At 44.4% G+C, this 24,968-nt stretch overlaps 1 protein-coding gene across 1 annotated transcript in view; it reads right to left on the bottom strand.

The window, feature by feature from the left end:
* Window positions 1-24,968, bottom strand: part of LOC139548414 (SR-related and CTD-associated factor 4-like) — a 47,378-nt gene that overhangs the window by 8,602 nt on the left and 13,808 nt on the right. Inside the window, exons 11-12 of the mRNA XM_071358099.1 lie at window positions 16,983-17,139; window positions 16,448-16,551 (exon numbers count right to left, since the gene is read on the bottom strand). Coding sequence (XP_071214200.1) covers window positions 16,448-16,551; window positions 16,983-17,139 — 261 coding nt within the window. The remainder of the gene's footprint in view (window positions 1-16,447; window positions 16,552-16,982; window positions 17,140-24,968) is intronic.

Raw genomic sequence — 24,968 nt, 5'->3', positions numbered from 1 at the left:
TGTGTTTATATTATTGTTCAGTATAAATAGTTGAAAGCACAGTAATATCTGTTAACCCAGAAGTCATTTGGTCAGCTGCTTGATTAACTTCCGTCTACACGCAGGCAGTGGTGTACTTACCATTAGGCAGAAGAGGCAATTGCATCACGACTCACATCATCAAGGGGTCTCGTGAGCAGGGAATACAAAATTAAAAAATACAACAGTGCACTGTTTGGGATGCTGGAATTATTTTGGATGAACGTACGAAGGTAACCTACTTTTTGAAGAGATTCAAAAAGCATAGTAATAACACATTGGGATTTCAACAAACTTCTGTCTGTCTTTTTTGAATGGGTAAATAAAAGGTTGAATCTCATTGATCAACGTCTCAACCAAATATTACCCACATTTCCACATTGAAATGACGTGGTGTGCCCAGTGGGATGATACGGTGGGGACTGAACTGGCATCTGGAGGGCTGTTGGTGTCATATCCTTGACATACTCTCCTACCGCTGTGCCCTTTGGCAAGGCTCTTAAGCCCCAAAATAGCTCCTGGGACACGGTACTGTGGCTGACAAATATGTGTGTTTGTGTGTTGTCTGGGGGGGGGGTGAGAGAAGAGCAGAATACCACTTTCTGTTGTCACAAATGGACAAAAATAGTTGTATTGTATACAGCCCACATGTTACGAATGACATCACATATTAATACCAGGGAGTCAGGGGAGGCTGGTGAGAGGAGCTGTAGGAGGACAAGCTCATTCTAATGGCTAGGATGGAATAAACGGAACAGTATCAAACGTACGGAAACCACGTTTGACTCCGTTCTATATTACTTCCAGCCGTTACAACGAGCCCGTCCTCCTCCCACCAGCCTCCACTGCCGTGAACAGGGAAGTAAACCCAGGTGTTCCTGACGTCAGAACTCAAATCCTCAGTGCTTTAGGTGCCAGTTATAGACGGGCCGTAGATAATATCCTGACCATACGTCACTCTTCACAGGTGAGTGTGATGTTTATACTCCTCACCTGATTCACATTGACACAACACACTCCGGTATCATTTCAATTTACATCAATTGTGAGTTTAAAGAATCAGTGGAAAACATTATTTTATTGCCATGCTATCGCTACTGACAAAAACACACTCATCTTATAGTTGGAGTAGTGAGCATGTCTAGTATTTAAGGACGGGATTCAGAGAGTCAAATGAGCTACAGTTACCCAGTGTGTCAGTGCACTGCAATAAGCAATGGTGTGCATTGAGAAATATTCTGTATAGACACCGATGGAAGACGATCTTGGCCATGTTCTGTTATAATCTCCACCCGGCACAGCCAGAAGAGGACTGGCCACCCCTCATAGCCTGGTTCCTCTCTAGGTTTCTTCCCAGGTTCTGGCCTTTCTAGGGAGTTATTCCTAGCCACCGTACTTCTACATTGCATTGCTTGCTGTTTGGGGGTGTTAGGCTGGGTTTCTGTACAGCACTTTGAGATATCAGCTGATATCTAAGAAGGGCTTTATAAATACATTTGATTTGATTAAGACTGCTGTGACATGCAGATAAATACAAGGTATTTGTGACCGTCTGGCAAGCGCCAAGGGATGACCAGACGACATGACCAGAGAAAATAGGTCTTCACCGTTTCAGTTGTAAATTCTCCCATCAAGAGGCTTTGCTGACTAGGTTGTGCTGCAGTTCCCATAACGATGATGAGAGACCCTTAGCTCGTGTCCTTTTGTGATCACTGTAGTGCAGGGGGGTGTTTAATGAACTCATCTCCTTGAGTTCTATCCAGCCCTGCCGGTTACACGTTTCTCCCTGGCACCTACTTGATCAATGAATGTTACTGATTGGTTGGAATGTCCACACCTGAGGGATTCTCACACTGCCAAGCTGAACCGAGCCAAGTTGTACTCAGCTGGCCTGAGTATCGGGCGCCAGCAGTTTGGTTCCAGCATGTACGACAGTGTGAAAAGGGTACTGGTTTCCCAGGTAGCAATCAGTCCTTGGTTAAAAGGCAAGGATAAACATGAGCAGGTGTGGAGCCCTGCTGGAAGGATGGAAACAGTTCAGACCATAAGTTCTGACAGATGTACTCAGGTGTGGACTAAGCATTGATCATGGATTTTTTTCTCTCTCTCTTCAAAACATCAAATTGAGAGTTTGTATGACAATAGCAATCTTACTTGATAAGGTGTTTTTATAATATTATATATGCCAAATTGCCAATTAGCAGATGCTTTTATCCAAAGCGCCTTACATTAATGCCACGTATAAGTTTTCATATCGGTGGCTCCCAGCGGGAATCGAACCAACAACCCTGATGATGCAATCAACATGTTCTACCGACTGTGGGAGCCACACAGGACCACTTATAAGTAGTAGAAGCAGTTGTTACCTGTAGTACGCCATATATGGTCAACATGTTAACGTTTTACGTCTGTTATGTTCCAAGTTGTAGGATACAGTTCAAAAGCAAGGTAGCTATGGGTACGGTTACCGCTGGCGTCAGTAATTATGTTTCATAGTAGGCTATGTGAGTTTAAAAGAAGAAATGTCTGTGCCAAAAGTGATTGGTCTAACACACACACACACACACACCTGAATCAACTAATCAAGGGCTTATTGAAGCACCTGGGGCCATGCTGGACGGGAACAGAAATATGCAGTCCTTTGGGTCCACGGGAACAGGTTGAGAAACACTATTGTACAGGGGTCCGATTCAGAGGTTTTGTGATACCTTCAGATATTGTTAACATCCCTCAAAATCAACTCGTCTTTGAAGAAAAGGATACCTTGTTTTGATCACAAATTCAAACAAAATGTGTATTTCTATCAATTTAAGAATGATTAATAAACAAATGAAATTCATACATTAAAATAAAAAAGCATAATTATCCCTTTTACTTACGGGAACTTGTTTGGAGTTCTCTTCAGTTTTCTATAGATTGTCTATATGTCTAATGTAACCGTTGCCACGTACTGACCATATTATTGAAGGGAAACTGTAAAAAATAATATATTAGTGGCTTGTACCACACTACCAGTAACCTACATTTACTTTCATTGCTTCCACATAACATGTTTGTCCTTGGATTTAAATTGGGGCAATTAATTTCATCAACAACAGATACGAACAGCTTAAGAGGGACTGCACATGAGCTGCAAGTTCATTGACAGTATTAAGTAGTTCAAAGCCAAACAAATAAAGCTTTAAAAAAGGGGGCAATCTACAAAACAAACAATAACACCGTCACATTTTAAGGGTAAATGGCTTAGGGATGGGGCTGGAGAAATGGAACCACTCTCAAATTCATAGAAGGGACTATGGATGAAAGGACTGACCATCCACGATATCAAAATGATAGGTTTTAACCATGTTTCAAAGCTATAGTGTTTGTAAACAATCTAATTGCAAACGAACAATGGAGTAAAAACACATTTACTGTGTATTTTGTGTTCTGATGGGGTATGACAGTTGAACTAAGCTCATCAAGGCATTTCTAAGTTAATATTTGTCAAGAATCAAATGGGTATATATATATCATTAGTATAGATAAAAATAGATGTAGCAATCACAGATCGCCACTTCAAATTTCCCCTCCTTTAATAAAGACAACTGATTAGCAGGGCTGGGTAGAGTACTGCAACTCTGTACTCAAGTGAAAGTAACACTACTTCAAAATAACTGACTTCACTACATTAGAAGAGTAGACCGACAAAACCAAGATTTTAAAAAAAGTATTTGCTGGAAACGAAGTAGACGAGACTAAATTGCTTACTTTTTCTCTGACGTCACACCACCTCACTAGACGTGGCATGTGTAATTTACATCCCCGTTTCTACCAATATAAACCCTGCATTGCTGATGCTATGTGTTGCCCAGTGAGACGCTTTGAAGCCACCAGGAGCAGCAGTCCATAGAGATAGATAGAGGACTGATCTTTGTTTCTGTGCCATGACGGCATAGGTCGCGCCATTGAGGCAATCTCCATTTTGAAGTAGTCAATTTTCTTCTTCGCGATTGGGTGATCCCTTCTGATGACCCAGTTGGACATGATTGGTTGGAAGGATCAGCCAATGAAATCTCACCCAGTGTACTATATTAAAATGACGGAAGCCCTCAATGGCACTGCACATGATAAAACAGCCTTTTGGTCACTAGCGCTCTCTATCGTTCTCTATGGAGCAGTTCTCTATGCTAGGAATGAATTGAATTCTACAGTATTTCAAATTAACATTTATTAAAAAGGTCAAAATTACATGTTTTTAAATTACTTTTGCTGTAATTAGAATAAACGTGTCAATGTATACATTAAATTATTTCTATAGCTTACAAAATCTTTTTTATTTTTTTATTTTTTACAATGGAGTACCAAGATGGCTGCATGGTGACTTCAATACAGCGCCACCTGTCAGTCATCCAGGGTTTATACACATCATTGGTTGCTACAAAAGGAGAATTTGTATTTATAATGGATCCCTATTAGCTGTTGCCAGCTCCTCTTCCTGGGGACCGGCAGAATTAAGGCAGTTCATTAAAAAAATTAAACATTATAATACATTTACAGATTTCACAATACACGGTGTGCCTTCAGGCCCCTACTCCACCACTAAAGCCTGGTTCCTCTCTAGGTTTCTTCCTAGGTTTTGGCCTTTCTAGAGAGTTCTTCCTAGCCACGTTGCTTCTACACCTGCATTTCTTGCTGTTTGGGGTTTTAGGCTGGGTTTCTGTACAGCACTTTGAGATATCAGCTGATGTAAGAAGGGCTTAATAAATACATTTGATTTAAAGGAAAAAGGGGAGACCTAGTCAGTTGTACAACAATGCATTCAACTGAAAATGTGTCTTCCGCATTTAACCCAACCACTCTGAATCAGAGGTGCGGGGGGCTTCCTTAATCGACGTCCACGTTAACGACTCCGACGTTAACTGCCCTGCTCACCACATATCTAAAGTACAAAATCCATGTGTACGTGTGTATAGTGCGTATGTTATCGTGTGTGTGTGTGTATGCATGTGTCTATGTTTGTGTGTCTTCACAGTCCCCGTTGTTCCATAAGGTGTATTTTTATCTGTTTTTTTAAATATAATTTTACTGCTGCATCAGTTACTTGATGTGGAATAGAGTTCCATGTAGTCATGGCTCTATGTAGTAGTGTTTACCTCCCATAGTCTGTTCTCGACGGGGACTGTGAAGAGATGGCATGTCTTTTGGGGTGTGTATGGGTATCTGAGCTGTGCGCCAGTAGTTCAAAACAGACAGCTCGGTTCATTCAACATTTCAATACCTCTCATAAATACAAGTAGTGATGAAGTCAATCTCTCCTCCACTTTGAGCCAGGAGAGATTGACATGCATATTATTAATATTAGCGATTCATGTACATCCAAGGGCCAGCCGTGCTGCCCTGTTCTGAGCCAATTGCAATTTTCCTAAGTCCCTTTTTGTAGCACTTGACCACACGACTGAACAGTAGTCCATGTGCGACAAGACTAGGGCCTGTAGGACCTGCCTTGTTGATAGTGCTGTGAAGAAGGTAGAGCAGCACCTTATTATGGACATACAACAGTAGCTCAGATTGGGAGAAGTATCTCTGTTTTGACCATGACGGTTTACAATCCAGGATTACTCCCAAGCATTTTAGTCACCTCACTCAACTTGCTCAACTTCCACATTATTTATTACAAGATTTGGTGGAGATTTAGGGTTTAGTGAAGTACAATGCTTTTAGTTTAAATATTTTGGACTAACTTATTCCTTGCCACCCACTCTGAAACTAAGTGCAACTCTTTGTTTAGTGTTGCAGTCATTTCAGTCACTGTAGTAGCTGACGTGTACAATAGTGTTGAGTCATCCGGATACATAGACACACTTTACTCAAAGCCAGTGGCAGGTCATTAATAAAGATTTTAAAAAAGTTAAAATGGACCTAGACAGCTGCCCTGGGGAATTCCTGATTCTACCTGGACTATGTTAGAGAGGCTTCCGTCAAAGAACACCTTCTGTGGTCTGTTTTTCCAGCAGCAGACTATGATAGAAAATGTCAAAAGGCGTACTGAAGAAAAAACAGCCACCACAATCTCTTTATCATCAATTTCTCTCAGCCAATCATCAGTCATACATGTAAGAGCTGTGCTTGTTGAATGTCCTTCCCTAGAAGCATGCTGAAAGTTTGTCAATTTGTTTACTGTAAAAGAGCATTGTATCTGGTCAAACACCATTTTTTCCAAAAGTTTACGAAGGGTTGGTAACAAGCTGATTGGTTGGCTATTTGAGCCAGTAATTAAAAAATATATATTATTAGGTAACGGAATGACTTTTGCTTCCCTCCAGGCCTGAGGGCACACGCTCTCTAGTAGGCTTAAACTGAAAATATGGCAAATAGGAGTTGCAATATCGTCCGCTATTATCCTCAGTAATTTGCCATCCAAGATATCAGACCCCGGTGGCTTGTCATTGTTGATAGAACATTTTTTCACCTCTTCAACACTCACTTTACAGAATTCAAAATTACAATGCTTGTCTTTCATAATTTGGTCAGATATACGTGGACGTGTAGGGTCAGCGTTTGTTGCTGGCACGTCATGCCTAAGTTTGCTAATATTGCCAATTAAAAAATAATTTAAGTAGTTGGCAATATCAGTTGGTTATGTAATGAATGAGCGATCAGATTCAATGAATGATGGAGCCGAGTTTGCCCTTTTGCCCAACATTTAATTTAAGGTGCTCCAAAGCCTTTTACTATCATTCTTTATGTCATTTATCTTTGTTTCATAGTGTAGTTAATTATTTTTATTCAGTTTAGTCACATTTCTCAATGTGCAAAATGTTTGCCAATCAATTGTGCAGCCAGACTTATTTGCCATTCCTTTTGCCTCATCCCTCTCAACCATACAGTTTAAATTCCTCATCCATCCACAGGGATTTAACAGTTTTTAACAGTCATTTTCTTAATAGGTGCGTACTTATTAGTAGCTGGGATAAGCAATTTCATAAGTGTGTCAAGTGCCGTGTCTGTTCGGTCCTCATTACACACCACAGACCAATAGATTTTCTTTACATCAACAACATAGGAATCACTACAAATCTTCTTGTATGACCTCTTATACACTATATTAGGACCAGCCTTAGGAACTGGTTTTCCTAGATATGGCTACATCTGATGTATCTGGATACTGTTTTCAAGAACATTTCTGCAACATTAGTAAATATGTGAAAAATACATGTTGATTTCATTCCTGTGCTGTTTGTAACTACCCTGGTAGGTTGACTGATAACCTGAACCAGGTTGCAGCCACTGGTTACAGGTTGAAGCTTTCTCTTGAGTGAGCAGCCTGATGAAAGCCAGTCAATATTTAAATCACCCAGATAATATAACTCTGTAGATATCACATACATTTATCAAGCATTTCACACATTATCCAGATACTGACTGTTAGTACTTGGTGGTCTATAGCAGCTTCCCACCAGAATGGGGTTTAGGTGAGGCAGATGAACCTGTAGCCATATTACTTCAACAATATTTAACATGAAATCCTCTCTAATCTTTACAGGAACGTGGTTCTGAATATAAACAGCAACACCTCCACCATTGGCATTTCTATATTTTCTGTAAATGTTATAACCTTGTATTGCTACCACTGTATCAAAGGTATTAGGTAGTTGTTGGGAATTGTTAGATATTACTGCATTGTTGGAACTAGAAGCACAAGCATTTCGCTACACTCGCATTAACATCTACTAACCATGTGTATGTGACTAAAACAATTTGATTTGACTATCTAAGTGAGTGTCAGAGGTACTAGCAAATTATTGATTTCATGAACGTTGTTTGTTAAGCTACATATGTTAACGTGGGCTATTTTTTAGCACTTTTCTGGGATGCTTGCTTGTTTTCATTGCTTTACTGGGAAGCTTAGCAGAGGTAGACATGCTCATGTTCTTTATGTTAGTGCAGGGTGAGCTGCTCACAGTGGACTTCCTCCCCGGACACACCGCCTCAGTGCTAACAGTATAACTCTGGTTCATAGACACATGATTACTGCATACAACAGCTGTAGGATCAGCAGAGGCATTCAGGACAGTTACAGGGACATAAATTAGGTTACTTACATTGTGTCTTCCAGCACCCCCTGGTGTAATGTATATTTGCTGAAGCATTATGACAACTCAGTGACACAATGGTAGTGATTAACTGAGCAGGGCTCGGGTCATTGATAAGTCATTGTCTCAGCGCAGCCTTATAATGCTGTGAAAGGATCCAGGATCCCACAGGATTTGGGTGGATCCCATCCTCCTTATAAAACGTGTTTTGTCGACAAAAAGGTAACGAAATTGTCAACAAAAGTTAAACTCACTGCATTGCAATAATCACGTAGCCAGTTGTGAAGAGAAAGAATCCTGCTAAAGTGTTCAATGCAACGATTCAGAGATGGCAGAGGGCCAGACATGATGGGTCTTTTATTAGTGTCTAGCAGAGAGTCAATCAGCTCTTTAAAATCCAGTTTTCAACTGTTCAGAGCTGCCCTTCACAATGTCATTAAAACCCACATGGACTACGATAGAATCGATTTCCATGTCCTGGCATAGTATGTTCGAGAACAGCTTAGTAATATCATTTACTCAACCTACAGGGTGGGACATTGTTTTTGTTGCCCCCTGAAATCTGATCCAAGATCAGATTTACATCTTTAGATAAGCTGATCCTAGATCTGTGACAGTAAGCGACTGCCCCCCAGCACTGCGCCCCCCCCCCCCCTCCCGTCCCGTATTTTAGTAGACAAGCTTTCCTATAGCTACACCATACTAGTGGAGGAGTAAGATCCCAAATAAAAATGTAACTAATAAATGGGCAGAAAAATGCTGAATTGTAAAAACTCATGAATAGTTTAGCATAAATATAACACGCTCAGACTCGAATAACAATCATATCCTTACTGCTTATTTGTCTGAGTAAAAATAATGAAAACTGAACCCCGAACCCGAGACTCATTCTGTACACCAAATCCAAAAAGGATCTCACCCAGTCAATGAAAGTAGCAGCAATGTTTATGTGCTCAATATAGTATTTATATGCATTTGCATACCGTACACTTCTGATAACATGAAAACTGAATTAATTCCTACATAACCACACAGCCACAGTGCCACCGCAGGGAGGTAGTGGGTCTTATCCTTACCCAGGTCTCAGATTCCACCGGCAGAGGATCCTGTGGTGGAGCTCCACCGTGGGGCCGCTCCACCGTGGGGCCCACAGGCTGTCTGCCTCCTTCGTTCCTGCTAGAGCCACAACTCTAATGCCAGTTCCCCCCCCCCACCCTAGTGGCCAACAGTCGTATTGTTTATACTTTCTGCCGATTAAACGTAACCGAACTGAGAACATGACATTTGAGATCACTGTCGGGTAGATAAACATCCTGTATATTTCCTTACTGTTGAATAAATGTGTTTAGGAATCTTCCTCTTCAACTACGCAAAGTATGTAACCGTATCAATATTGTTTGATAAGGCCTGAAAAACCCCAGGGCTAGTGTGAGACCGTGAGCAATGCTCATTTCATACATTATGATCAGCTGGGAGTCCTGGACATTGAGAAAAACATTGTTTCAGCTCACCTCGTGTCTTTGGCCCACAGGGAGCTCCTCACGAGAGCCCTAACACAAATAAAACACTGGAATATTGTAAATTGAGCAATAAAGATATCTGATATCGCAGGAACAGCATAATGACAACTAACAACTGTTCTGCTCGGACGCCATTTTCAGGTCATTTGTGGCAACTTGAATTGTGATAGATTAGAGTAACTGTGGCTCGTTCAGTTGTTTCTGGGACTTGACCCCCCCCCCCCAATATGTCACAAGAACAATCCAGTAAATTCCAACGGGGGAGGGAGCATCACCTTTACCTGTCAGCCACTGGAGAAGTTCCTCAGTATTAGTCCCAGCGAGGAACGGACCTGCGATATCCATATTCCACATCCAGAAACACTCACCTTAGTGAGGCCTCGTGACACTGACGATCCTGACACAGTGTCAATTGGAGCCACAGAACAGGACTACAAAATAATATATATTGTAGCCACTGCTGGTGTCTTTGTTGAACGCTGTTAGGGTGGCTAAAAGTATCACCTTCCAGGGTTCACCTCATTTCACCTACCTGGGTGATAACCTCAAGTTGACTGACATAAAAGGCCGGCAGATAAGACCAGTCGAGGAGCGTGGGAGTCCGTGTCAGGGTGGAGTGGGTTTCAGGGTTAGACTGTATGGCCCCGATACTGAACTAGGTGCTATGAAGTATCTTGAAAACGTATAATAAACGTAGTGAGAAACATTACGTGTCATACACAACTGTTCTATGTTGAAGTTACTAATTATTGTAATAGATGTTTTAGGAAGGTTTGACAACGCATATTATTTACCTACATATATATATATTCTGTTGATAAATTATTGCAGGAAATCGCTACCTTTTCCAGAAATGTTGTAAAAACGGAAAAAGCTGACATTTAGATGGGATTATCTTCTCTTCCTTCTAGTGAGCATGTTTTCATTAATCCCTTCTAAAAAATAATAAAATCCCAAGCCTGCGTCTGAAGACAACCATGAACTTGTGTTGTGTTTGATTGCTGCACACGCCACAACGTTCAGGTTCATGTATGTTTGTGTGCAAGAACTAGGAACACAGTTACAAGCACAATTGTCCATAGTAGTAGAACCCTGATCTGCCTTGTACCAAGAACCAGCCTCTGGTTCAACCTATCTATATACACACACGATGCAACTAACAGGTCAAACTTGATGTGAAGCAATCCATCTGCTAATATCTTTTGAATAATAAATCATGTGATTATTTTTGTGTTGTGAGCATTACAGTGCAATCAGAAAGACCCTTTCCCCGTTCCCACATTTTGTTACATTACAGCCATATTCTAAAAAGGATTAAATAATTATTTTTTTAAGTGATCAATCTACACATAATACTCCATAATGACAAAGGAATACATTTTTTATAAAACACTGAAAATGTCACATTACATACGTTTGGAACCACCAAATCTTTCTAGAACTGGCCGCTCTGCCAAACTGAACAATTGGTGGAGAAGGGCCTTGATCAGGGAGGTGACCAAGAACCCGATGGTCACTCTGACAGAGCTCCAGAGTTCCTCTGTGGAGATGGGAGAACCTTCCAGAAGTACAACCATCTCTGCAGCATTCCACCTATCAGGCCTTTATGGTAGAGTGGCCAGACGGAAGCCACTCCTCAGTAAAAAGGCACATGACAGCCCGCTTGGAGTTTGCCAAAGGGCACCTAAAGGTCTCTCAGACCATGAGAAACAAGATTCTCTGGTCTGATGAAAACAAGATTGAACTCTTTGGCCTGAATGTCAAGCGTCACATATGGAGGAAACCTGGCACCATCCCTACGGTGTAGCATGGTGGTGGCAGGATCATGCTGTGTGGATGTTTTTCTGCGGCAGGGACTGGGAGACTAGTCACGGTCAAGCCAAAGATGAATGGAGCAAAGTATAGAGAGATCCTTGATGAAAACCTGTTCCAGAGCGCTCAGAACCTCCGACCGTGGCGAAGGTTCACCTTCCAACAGGACAACGACCCTAAGTACACAGCCAAGACAACGCAGGAGTATGTATCAATGTCCTTGAGTGGGCCCAGCCAGAGCCTGGACTTGAACATCTCTGGAGATACCTGATAATAGCTGTGCAGCAACGCTCCCCATCCATCCTGACAGAGCTTGAGAGGCTCTGCAGAGAAGAATGGGAAAAACTCCCCAAATACAGGTGTGCCAAGCTTGTAGCGTCATACCCAAGAAGACTCCAGGCTGTAATCGCTGCCAAAAGGTGCCTCGACAAAGTACTGAGAAAAGGGTCTGAATACTTATCTACATGTAATTTCAGTTACTTTATTTTTTATACACTTGCAAAAATGTCTAAAAACCTGTTTTTGCTTTGGCATTTTGGGGTATTGTGTGTAGATTGATGAGGGGAAAAAATAACATGTAATCCATTGTAGAATAAGGCTGTAACGCCACAAAATGTGGAACAAGTCAAGGGGTCTGAATACTTTCCAAAATGCGCTGTATTAAAGGAATGTGGAACAGGTGATTCCTTCCAATGGGATCATCTCAAAAGTGAAACATATTTTTAAGTTCTGGGTTAAGTGAGAGTCAAATGTTACGCTTGTTCAATTATCTTCATGATAGCATAGATCATTCTGCCTCCGTCATGCTAGGAAGTATATACAAACTGAGTGGACTTCATGTCCATCTGCACCAGCCTGCCCATGACAGAACGGTGTGATTGTCACAGTCATGAGGTGAGGGCACGCAGTCCTCTGAGTCTCACAATTACATTCCGTTCAAACTAATGTCAATCGAATTAGAATGTCAATATATTTGGCTTGAAAACACACAAAAAAAAGGAAATAAGGACTTTGAACAGCAGCTGATTATTGATATGGTGAAAAATCAATCATTGAGGGAGCCGAACACCAGGTGGTACACTCAAAAATGGAAGGAAAATCCATATTCCAAACTCAAATCAGCTTCATAAAAAGGTTTTATTTTTATGCAAAACTGTTTATCGTCTGTATCAGTGACCAACGCGGCCCTACTAGAAGGGTCAACGTTAAAACGAAATTTGGAACCATTGAGAAAAGTCCCTAACTGGAAAAATCTGTTAAAATCACAGTGCAACAGTCATCACAAAACATGATTGTCTGTGTTCCAGCCCAACTAGACGTTAGGCTATAAAAGGCCTGGGGGGGGGGGGGGGGGGTGTCATTTAAATAAAACCAGGAGAGGAAGAGGTGAACTTTAGGCTACTTTGGTGAATTTGCGAGGCGTGCAAGAGTGCAAAAGATACAGATTACCAAGACATATGTTCACAGTTCTTTCTGCCTGACCCCTCCTCTCTCTTCCTCACGCTGGCTCGCCTGCTCTCTTCCTCACGCTGGCTCGCCTGCTCTCTTCCTCACGCTGGCTCGCCTGCTCTCTTCCTCACGCTGGCTCGCCTGCTCTCTTCCTCACGCTGGCTCGCCTGCTCTCTTCCTCACGCTGGCTCGCCTGCTCTCTTCCTCACGCTGGCTCGCCTGCTCTCTTCCTCACGCTGGCTCGCCTGCTCTCTTCCTCACGCTGGCTCGCCTGCTCTCTTCCTCACGCTGGCTCGCCTGCTCTCTTCCTCACGCTGGCTCGCCTGCTCTTTCTCTTTGCTAACGATGCCAGTGTGTGTTCAGTCTTTGGTCTGTTGCGTTTTGAATCATCTTGGCCTATTCATTAAATGATAGGCCCTGCTTTACTGAAGTTGTAAGTCAAGAAATTGCGAGACAGCATTCCTTTGCGACATACAGCTTTTGATTTGCCGATAGATAGGTCTAGTGCACGGTTCTGACTGTCTGGTGGCTGACCTGTCTATATTGATAGGTAGACCTAGTGCAGGGTTCTGTCTGGTGGCTGACCTGTCTATACTGATAGATAGACCCAGTGCCCGGTTCTGACTGTCTGGTGGCCGACCTGTCTATACTGATAGATAGACCTAATGCACGGTTCTGACTGTCTGGTGGCTGACCTGTCTATACTGATAGATAGACCTAGTGCAGGGTTCTGTCTGGTGGCTGACCTGTCTATACTGATAGATAGACCTAGTGCAGGGATCTGTCTGGTGGCTGACCTGTCTATACTGATAGATAGACCTAATGCAGGGTTCTGTCTGGTGGCTGACCTGTCTATACTGATAGATAGACCTAATGCACGGTTCTGTCTGCCTGGTGGCTGACCTGTCTATACTGATAGATAGACCTAATGCACGGTTCTGTCTGGTGGCTGACCTGCCTATACTGATAGATAGACCTAGTGCACGGTTCTGACTGTCTGGTGGCTGACCTGCCTATACTGATAGATAGACCTAGTGCACGGTTCTGACTGTCTGGTGGCTGACCTGCCTATACTGATAGATAGACCTAGTGCACGGTTCTGACTGTCTGGTGGCTGACCTGCCTATACTGATAGATAGACCTAATGCACGGTTCTGTCTGGTGGCTGACCTGTCTAAACTGATAGATAGGCCTAGTGCCCGGTTCTGACTGTCTGGTGGCTGACCTGTCTATACTGATAGATAGACCTAATGCACGGTTCTGACTGTCTGGTGGTCGACCTGTCTATACTGATAGATAGACCTAATGCACGGTTCTGACTGTCTGGTGGTCGACCTGTCTATACTGATAGATAGACCTAATGCAGGGTTCTGTCTGGTGGCTGACCTGTCTATACTGATAGATAGACCTAATGCACGGTTCTGACTGTCTGGTGGTCGACCTGTCTATACTGATAGATAGACCTAATGCACGGTTCTGACTGTCTGGTGGTCGACCTGTCTATACTGATAGATAGACCTAATGCAGGATTCTGACTGGTGGCTGACCTGCCAATACTGTGCCACTCCTCTCGTTCAGTCCCTCGCTAGCTCGCTATGAAAGATGTGAGTTTGTGTTCTGCGAAGTACAGCAACTAGTCTCTCCTCTCCCAAAACACTGAACCGTAAAAACGTTTCTTAGCAGAATCAAATCTTGACGCCGGGAGTCGACATGCAAGGTGTCGAGAAATCAATTAATTTTGGGGGATGACGCTCCACCACTACGTCATCGTCGTTAACAGTTGGTAAAAATGGCAGAGGAAGGCAAGCGACAGCAGGGAAGTCCTGTATGGCAACACTATGAGAAGTTAAATGAGAAGGAAATCCAAACTTTTGCAAGGTGGAATGGAGGAACATTAATGGCAGTACAGGTGTAATAGTTAAACCATCTGAAAGGGGGACGTACTGTGAGACCCAAACCACAAGGTGGAATGGAGGAACATTAATGGCAGTACAGGTGTAATAGTTAAACCATCTGAAAGGGGGACGTACTGTGAGACCCAAACCACAAGGTGGAATGGAGGAACATTAATGGCAGTACAGGTGTAACAGTTAAACCATCTGAAAAGGGACGTACTGTGAGACCCAAACCACAAGGTGGAATGGAGGAACATTAATGGCAGTACAGGTGCAATAGTTAAACCATCTGAAAGGGGACGTACTGTGAGACCCAAACCACAAGGTGGAATGGAGGAACATTAATGGCAGTACAGGTGTAATAGTTAAACCATCTGAAAAGGGACGTACTGTGAGACCCAAACCACAAGGTGGAATGGAGGAACATTAATGGCAGTACAGGTGTAATAGTTAAACCATCTGAAAAGGGGACGTACTGTGAGACCCAAACCACAAGGTGGAATGGAGGAACATTAATGGCAGTACAGGTGCAATAGTTAAACCATCTGAAAAGGGGACGTACTGTGAGACCCAAACCACAAGGTGGAATGGAGGAACATTAATGGCAGTACAGGTGCAATAGTTAAACCATCTGAAAAGGGGACGTACTGTGAGACCCAAACCACAAGGTGGAATGGAGGAACATTAATGGCAGTACAGGTGCAATAGTTAAACCATCTGAAAAGGGGACGTACTGTGAGACCCAAACCACAAGGTGGAATGGAGGAACATTAATGGCAGTACAGGTGCAATAGTTAAACCATCTGAAAAGGGGACGTACTGTGAGACCCAAACCACAAGGTGGAATGGAGGAACATTAATGGCAGTACAGGTGTAATAGTTAAACCATCTGAAAGGGACGTACTGTGAGACCCAAACCACAAGGTGGAATGGAGGAACATTAATGGCAGTACAGGTGTAATAGTTAAACCATCTGAAAAGGGACGTACTGTGAGACCCAAACCATATCTGGCAGCAGTGCAGCTGCATTGAAATTGTTGGAAAAACTCTACAAAAATAGCCATTTAAACATTATCAAAAATGTTCCATTTGTCACATCCCTAGATCCCACCTAATATCTTACTATCAGGGAATATCAGGAAGGCACCTTTTTTTGATTAGACAAGTGAAAAGACAAGTATTGACTAGTAACGTAACCTTTCCATTTATTGGGGAGTATTGTGAAACTCAGTAAAAAGGTGTTGTGTAGGCAGAAACTGGATCATTGCATGCAGACTGGTTGACTTACTACAGGAGGAAAGCTATACAACAGCCTTTCAATACGGACCTTTGTTTTTATATAGGTGATGTACTGAGGTGAGTGAAAACCTGTGAAATACTAGTCACCCATGCCATGATACTAGTAAAATCGTTTTTTATTAATCCACTTTCTCACATTGTTGCATTTGTGTTGAGGAAAAGTGTATGCATTTCTATACCAATACTTAGAAAACCTGCAATTTTAATAAACAAATACAGAAAACTGACAACTAAGGCACAAATCCTCAGGATAAACTCTGTTTCCCAAGAAAAAAGATGGTGAGATACTATGGTGAGACAGAACACCCAGACTAGTGTGTTTCATTGGGACCCTGCTGTCTGAGGTGTGTTTCATTGGGTCCCCTGTAGCGGGTGTTACCTGTACGTGGGCGGTGGCAGCTCCCTCGGTCTCCATGGGGTCCACTCCGCCTCCATTGTTCAGTACTCCTGGTTTAGTCAGCTCCTTCACGTCATCTCCCCACTCTGACAAACAGACCAATCAATCAGGAATAATTATACACTTTAAACAGGCTAGCTACACCAGCAATGTAGAGATAGATATAGATCAACTCCGTGTCCAATACTTCTGACTTAGACAGGAATTTCTTCAGACCACTTGACCTAACTAGGAAAAGTTATAGGCCAGTTTTTTTACGAGTCAAGTTGAGAGTTCAGGAAAAACTCCAGGCCACAATAATTCCACATCTAGACAGAGGGTGAATCTCAACAGGGACCCCTTGATTCCTCACATCCTTCTTCAAAGTGCATTGGAGGAGGTCTGAGGAGAGGAACCAGAAATCTTCTTCTCCAATGCATTTTGAGAAGGAGGCGAGGAGAGGAATCAAGGAAGACAATTGAGATCCACCCAAAGCAGACAGTGCTGCGGTTGTAGAAGACATTAGTCAGATGTTCACCTGGACAGAGTGTGTCTGCGTCCAGCATGCCTCCCTCTCTGTACCCCTCCAGCTCCTCCATCTTCACTTTGCTCCAGGGGATGTAGGTGACGCCTCGCTCCATGTCCCAGAACTTCTTATGGGTCGCCTTTATACCCTTGTTCAAGGCCCATGCAATCTACACAAAAATACAATATCCTTAAGTTATTAAGTAAAAGAACAAAGTGTTTTAAATAACTGAGTTGCTGCCTGGTATACCGAAAGTGCTGTACTTTTTCGATACTAGAACATGACAAACAGAAAGAATCTTACTTTCAGGACCTTCTGTCAAATGTGTCTCACGTCATATACGGATTGATAGGAACCAGTCTGTCTAGTAATTTGTCTAAATCTTCTCTAGGGGGCGGTAGTAAGCTAGTCAGGATACTTGTCTTCTCTAGGGGGCGGTAGTAAGCTAGCCAGGCTACTTGTCTTCTCTAGGGGGCGGTAGTAAGCTAGCCAGGCTACTTGTCTTCTCTAGGGGGCGGTAGTAAGCTAGCCAGGCTACTTGTCTTCTCTAGGGGGCGGTAGTAAGCTAGCCAGGCTACTTGTCTTCTCTAGGGAGCGGTGGTAAGCTAGCCAGGCTACTTGTCTTCTCTAGGGGGCGGTAGTAAGCTAGCCAGGCTACTTGTCTTCTCTAGGGGGCGGTAGTAAGCTAACCAGGCTACTTGTCTTCTCTAGGGGGCGGTAGTAAGCTAGCCAGGCTACTTGTCTTCTCTAGGGGGCGGTAGTAAGCTAGCCAGGCTACTTGTCTTCTCTAGGGGGCGGTAGTAAGCTAGCCAGGCTACTTGTCTTCTCTAGGGGGCGGTAATAAGCTAGCCAGGCTACTTGTCTTCTCTAGGGGGCGGTAATAAGCTAGCCAGGCTACTTGTCTTCTCTAGGGGGCGGTAGTAAGCTAGCCAGGCTACTTGTCTTCTCTAGGGGGCGGTAGTAAGCTAGCCAGGCTACTTGTCTTCTCTAGGGGGCGGTAATAAGCTAGCCAGGCTACTTGTCTTCTCTACGGGGCAGTAGTAAGCTAGCCAGGCTACTTGTCTTCTCTAGGGGGCAGTAGTAAGCTAGCCAGGCCACTTGTCTTCTCTAGGGGGCAGTAGTAAGCTAGTCAGGATACTTGTCTTCAAGGTAGTAAGCTAGCCAGGCTACTTGTCTTCTCAAGGGGACAGTAGTAAGCTAGTCAGGCTACTTGTCTTCTCTAGGGGACAGTAGTAAGCTAGCCAGGCTACTTGTCTTCTCTAGGGGACAGTAGTAAGCTAGCCAGGCTACTTGTCTTCTCTAGGGGGCAGTAGTAAGCTAGTCAGGCTACTTGTCTTCTCTAGGGGGCAGTAGTAAGCTAGCCAGGCTACTTGTCTTCTCTAGGGGACAGTAGTAAGCTAGCCAGGATACTTGTCTTCTCTAGGGGGCAGTAGTAAGCTAGCCAGGCTACTTGTGCATGTAGCTGATGCAGTCCGAGCCACATTTGAGAAGCAAGTGAGAGGAGAGAGAACGCCGACAGCATGGCTTCTTCTAAGGAAAACATCACACCTCCACGCCCGCAGATTGTTGACAACTGGCTCCAGAAGCAAAGTATGGGCATACTTTACTTACAGAGTAGATGAGGGTCGGCCTACCGAAACTACTAAGCTAAAGGTGTTAAAGTAGTGCTTGGGAGGTTTTAGCTCCCACCACAAAAATTGAATAATTTGAGTGACAATGACATGAACATATATTCAGCATGATATTCATGTGAGCATTATAATACGATTACAACCCAAAAGTAAATGTGAAATACACTCGATTAAATATATGACAATATACACTGCTCAAAAAAATAAAGGGAACACTTAAACAACACAATGTAACTCCAAGTCAATCACACTTCTGTGAAATCAAACTGTCCACTTAGGAAGCAACACTGATTGACAATAAATTTCACATGCTGTTGTGCAAATGGAATAGACAAAAGGTGGAAATTATAGGCAATTAGCAAGACACCCCCCAAAAAGGAGTGATTCTGCAGGTGGTGACCACAGACCACTTCTCAGTTCCTATGCTTCCTGGCTGATGTTTTGGTCACTTTTGAATGCTGGCGGTGCTCTCACTCTAGTGGTAGCATGAGACGGAGTCTACAACCCACACAAGTGGCTCAGGTAGTGCAGTTCATCCAGGATGGCACATCAATGCGAGCTGTGGCAAAAAGGTTTGCTGTGTCTGTCAGCGTAGTGTCCAGAGCATGGAGGCGCTACCAGGAGACAGGCCAGTACATCAGGAGACGTGGAGGAGGCCGTAGGAGGGCAACAACCCAGCAGCAGGACCGCTACCTCCGCCTTTGTGCAAGGAGGTGCACTGCCAGAGCCCTGCAAAATGACCTCCAGCAGGCCACAAATGTGCATGTGTCTGCTCAAACGGTCAGAAACAGACTCCATGAGGGTGGTATGAGGGCCCGACGTCCACAGGTGGGGGTTGTGCTTACAGCCCAGCACCGTGCAGGACGTTTGGCATTTGCCAGAGAACACCAAGATTGGCAAATTCGCCACTGGCGCCCTGTGCTCTTCACAGATGAAAGCAGGTTCACACTGAGCACATGAGCACATGTGACAGACGTGACAGAGTCTGGAGACGCCGTGGAGAATGTTCTGCTGCCTGCAACATCCTCCAGCATGACCGGTTTGGCGGTGGGTCAGTCATGGTGTGGGGTGGCATTTCTTTGTGGGGCCGCACAGCCCTCCATGTGCTCGCCAGAGGTAGCCTGACTGCCATTAGGTACCGAGATGAGATCCTCAGACCCCTTGTGAGACCATATGCTGACATGCACATTTGTGGCCTGCTGGAGGTCATTTTGCAGGGCTCTGGCAGTGCACCTCCTTGCACAAAGGCGGAGGTAGCGGTCCTGCTGCTGGGTTGTTGCCCTCCTACGGCCTCCTCCACGTCTCCTGGTGTACTGGCCTGTCTCCTGGTAGTGCCTCCATGCTCTGGACACTACGCTGACAGACACAGCAAACCTTTTTGCCACAGCTCGCATTGATGTGCCATCCTGGATGAACTGCACTACCTGAGCCACTTGTGTGGGTTGTAGACTCCGTCTCATGCTACCATTAGAGTGAGAGCACCGCCAGCATTCAAAAGTGACCAAAACATCAGCCAGGAAGCATAGGAACTGAGAAGTGGTCTGTGGTCACCACCTGCAGAATCACTCCTTTTTTGGGGGTGTCTTGCTAATTGCCTATAATTTCCACCTTTTGTCTATTCCATTTGCACAACAGCATGTGAAATTTATTGTCAATCAGTGTTGCTTCCTAAGTGGACAGTTTGATTTCATAGAAGTGTGATTGACTTGGAGTTACATTGTGTTGTTTAAGTGTTCCCTTTATTTTTTTGAGCAGTGTATTAAGAGTACTTTGCGTTTGTCTGGGCTTGCTAGCAGTAGCCAGCCAGCAGCCTGGGCGGAGCATTGCACGATGGGAGTTGAAATGCACTATGGGAATCGTAGTATGCTGTGTAAAATCTATTGTATTTCTATGGTGTGTAGACTATTGTAATATAGAAGCTTCAGAAATGACCTTCATAGTGTTTTTAATGTTGTTTTGGAACTAAACTTAATTTAGCAAATTAAATTATTTAGCTGTAATGTATAATGAATCATGTATCTAATGAATGTCATCTGACCCAATATTTTGTCCAAAGTTTAGTAAATAAACACAGATACATTACATGGCCAAAAGTATGTGGACACCCCCTTCAAATTAGTGGATTCTACTATTTCAGCCACACCCATTGCTGACAGGTGTATAAAATCGAGCACACAGCCATGCAATCTCCATTGACATTGGCACGTACTGAAGAGCCCAGTGACTTTTAAAAGTGGCACCGTCATAGGACGCCACCCTTTACAACAAGTCAGTTCGTCAAATTTCTGCCCTGCTAGAGCTACCCAGGTTGACTGTAAGTGCTGTTATTGTGAAGTGGAAACGTCTAGGAGCAACAACGGCTAAGCTGCAAAGTGGTAGACCACACAAGCGCATAGAACAGGACCACAGAGTGCAGAAGCGTGTAAAACTCATCTGTCACCGGTTGCAACACTCACTAGAGTTCCAAACTGCATCTGGAAGCAGCGTCAGCACAATAACTGTTCGTCGGGAGCTTCATGAAATGGGTTTCCATGGCCGAGCAGCTGCACACAAGACTAAGATCACCATGCGCAATGCCAAGCGTCGGCTGGAGTGGTGTAAAGCTCACCGCTGTTGGACTGGAACAGCGGAAACACGTTCTCTGGAGTGATGAGTACGATGGATGAATTTGGGTTTGGCCGATGCCAGGAGAACGCTACCTGCCCCAATGCATAGTGCTAACCGTAAAGTTTGGTGGAGGAATAATGGTCTGGGGCTGTTTCCATGGTTCGGACTAGGCCCCTTAGTTCCAGTAAAGGGAAATCTTAAAGCTACAGCATACAATGACATTCTAAACGATTCTGTGCTTCCAACTTTGTGGCAACAGGTTTTGCCCTTTCCTGTTTCAGCATGACAATGTACCCGTGCACAAAGCGAGATCATACAGAAGCGGTATGTCGAGATCGGGTGGAAGAACTTGACTGGCTTGCGCAGAGCCCTGACCTCAACCAAATCAAACACCTTTGGGATGAATTGGAACGCTGACTGAGAGCCAGGCCTAATCGCACAACATTAGAGCCCAACCTCACTAATTCTCGTGGCTGAATGGAAGCAAGTCAACGGTGCAATGTTCCAACATCTAGTTGAAAGCCTTCCCAGAATAGTGGAGGCTGTTATAGCAGCAGGGGGGGGGCAACTCCACATTAATGCCTATGACATTGTAATGAGATGTTCAATGAGCAGATGTCCACATACTTTTGGCCATGTAGTGCTCTGAGTCTCAGATATGGTTTTGCATCAGGAAAATGTAAGATTCTTCTGTAATTTAATAGGGCGTTACATTTTTGAAAGAATTTGTTATTTTAGTCGTACTATCAATTATCAACATATTGTTCAATGTAAAGCCCAGTGGTTATTCAGGGACTTTAGATGTGTTATTTTTGTTGTTGCTGTGGTATCGTTTTGGTATTGCGCATCGTGATACTAAACCTGGTATCAAAGTCAAAATTCTGGTATCATGAAAACACTAGTTGCTTCTAAAACCTTGTTCAAAGCCTGCGCAATCTACATAAACACAATATATATTTAGGTTAGACACTAAACAGGGCTCTATAGAGACCAATCTACATAAACACAATATATTTAAGTTACACACTAAACAAAATATTATTTGTTCAGTTGATGGCACCAGCACGATTTGGCCGTACCAAACTTTTTTCACGCCGATAATGACCTGACCTGTGTCTCCTAATGTACCTGCATTCCATACAGAAACACGCTAATAATGAATGGACATATTTTAAAATTAGCATGCCCTTGACATTCAGGTAAATTTGCCACTGGGCCGGTGTTAACTGGCCAGAATGAAAAGACGACTGTCCTGGGGAAACAGGCTGATCAAGTATCTTATAATGATCCACCCTCCATACACAAATAATTACATTTTTAACTTGACAATATCAGATTTACATTGATTGTTTGGAGGGATTTTTTTTAAACCTTTGCGCAATCTCAAAAAGGGGGGGTTATTGTTAGCAATTTTGATGTCAGTCTACAGTTGTAGGGCCATATAAAATCTGATATATTTTGGTAAATTCACCCCCCCCCCCCAAATTGAGTTTCCAGGTTTTCACTTTTCTAATAGGAAAATAAAACATTGATGTTCTTAGGGCTGACCCCAATTAGTTGACTGATCGATTGTTTGGTCGTTAGGCTATTGGTCGACCGTGATCGTTTTAGTCGAGCAGTAATACACACACATACATACACATTCATACAGTTGAAGTCGGAAGTTTACATACACCATAGCCAAATACATTTAAATTCAGTTTCACAATTCCTGACATTTAATCCTAGTAAAAATTCCCTATATTAGGTCAGTTAGGATCACCACTTTATTTTAAGAATGTGAAATGTCAGAATAAAAGTAGAGAGAATTATTTATCTCAGCTTATATTTCTTTCATCACATTCACAGTGGGTCAGAAGTTTACATACACTCAATTAGTATTTGGTAGCATTGCATTTAAATTGAGTTAAGAGTTTGAGTATCAGGGACAGTGCACATTAATCAACGTTTCAGTAAAAGTGCCTGTTTTAGCCAGCCGGCTAATTTTCAAAAGCAGTCCCTGGGCAGGTTATTAAAAACAATTACAATACAGACAATCAATGAGCACCCGCAGAGCAACATAGGACAAGCAAGACGTAGCATACATACAGAGCAACATAGGACAAAAAAGCAACAAGACAAAATCCATAAAAGCAACAAAGTGTTTCCACACCTCACAAGCTACAGACAACAGACAACATGGAAATTGTTTAAATTGGGTCAATCGTTTTGGGTAGCCTTCCACAAGCATCCCACAATAAGTTGGATGAATTTTGGCCCATTCCTCCTGACAGAGCTGATGTAACTGAGTCAGGTTTGTAGGCCTCCTTGCTCGCTCACACTTTTTCAGTTCGGCCCACAAATGTTCTATATGATTGACGTCAGGGCTTTGTGATGGCCACTCCAATACCTTGACTTTGTTGTCCTTAAGCCATTTTGCCACAACATTGGAAGTGTGCTTGGGGTCATTGTCCATTTGGAAGACCCATTTGAGACCGAGCTTTAACTTCCTGACTGATGTCTTGAGATGTAAATAGGAATTTTATCAGTAACAATGACGGCCTTCCGGGGAACAGTGGGTTAACTACCTTGTTCAAGGGCAGAACAACATATTTCTACCTCGTTGGCTCAGGGATTCGATCCAGATCCTTTCGGTTACTAGCCCAATGCTCTAACCACCAGGCTGCCTGCCGCCTCTAACCACCAGGCTGCCTGCCGCCTCTAACCACCAGGCTGCCTGCCGCCTCTAACCACCAGGCTGCCTGCCGCCTCTAACCACCAGGCTGCCTGCCGCCTCTAACCACCAGGCTGCCTGCCGCCTCTAACCACCAGGCTGCCTGCCGCCTCTAACCACCAGGCTGCCTGCCGCCTCTAACCACCAGGCTGCCTGCCGCCTCTAACCACCAGGCTGCCTGCCGCCTCTAACCACCAGGCTGCCTGCCGCCTCTAACCACCAGGCTGCCTGCCGCCTCTAACCACCAGGCTGCCTGCCGCCTCTAACCACCAGGCTGCCTGCCGCCTCTAACCACCAGGCTGCCTGCCGCCTCTAACCACCAGGCTGCCTGCCGCCTCTAACCACCAGGCTGCCTGCCGCCTCTAACCACCAGGCTGCCTGCCGCCTCTAACCACCAGGCTGCCTGCCGCCTCTAACCACCAGGCTGCCTGCCGCCTCTAACCACCAGGCTGCCTGCCGCCTCTAACCACCAGGCTGCCTGCCGCCTCTAACCACCAGGCTGCCTGCCGCCTCTAACCACCAGGCTGCCTGCCGCCTCTAACCACCAGGCTGCCTGCCGCCTCTAACCACCAGGCTGCCTGCCGCCTCTAACCACCAGGCTGCCTGCCGCCTCTAACCACCAGGCTGCCTGCCGCCTCTAACCACCAGGCTGCCTGCCGCCTCTAACCACCAGGCTGCCTGCCGCCTCTAACCACCAGGCTGCCTGCCGCCTCTAACCACCAGGCTGCCTGCCGCCTCTAACCACCAGGCTGCCTGCCGCCTCTAACCACCAGGCTGCCTGCCGCCTCTAACCACCAGGCTGCCTGCCGCCTCTAACCACCAGGCTGCCTGCCGCCTCTAACCACCAGGCTGCCTGCCGCCTCTAACCACCAGGCTGCCTGCCGCCTCTAACCACCAGGCTGCCTGCCGCCTCTAACCACCAGGCTGCCTGCCGCCTCTAACCACCAGGCTGCCTGCCGCCTCTAACCACCAGGCTGCCTGCCGCCTCTAACCACCAGGCTGCCTGCCGCCTCTAACCACCAGGCTGCCTGCCGCCTCTAACCACCA

This window comes from Salvelinus alpinus, chromosome 21 (assembly GCF_045679555.1).
Source record: "Salvelinus alpinus chromosome 21, SLU_Salpinus.1, whole genome shotgun sequence".
NCBI classification, from domain to species: domain Eukaryota; kingdom Metazoa; phylum Chordata; class Actinopteri; order Salmoniformes; family Salmonidae; genus Salvelinus; species Salvelinus alpinus.
The sequence above is the reverse complement of the archived record's forward strand: the minus strand, read 5'-3'. Positions and strand labels throughout refer to the sequence as shown.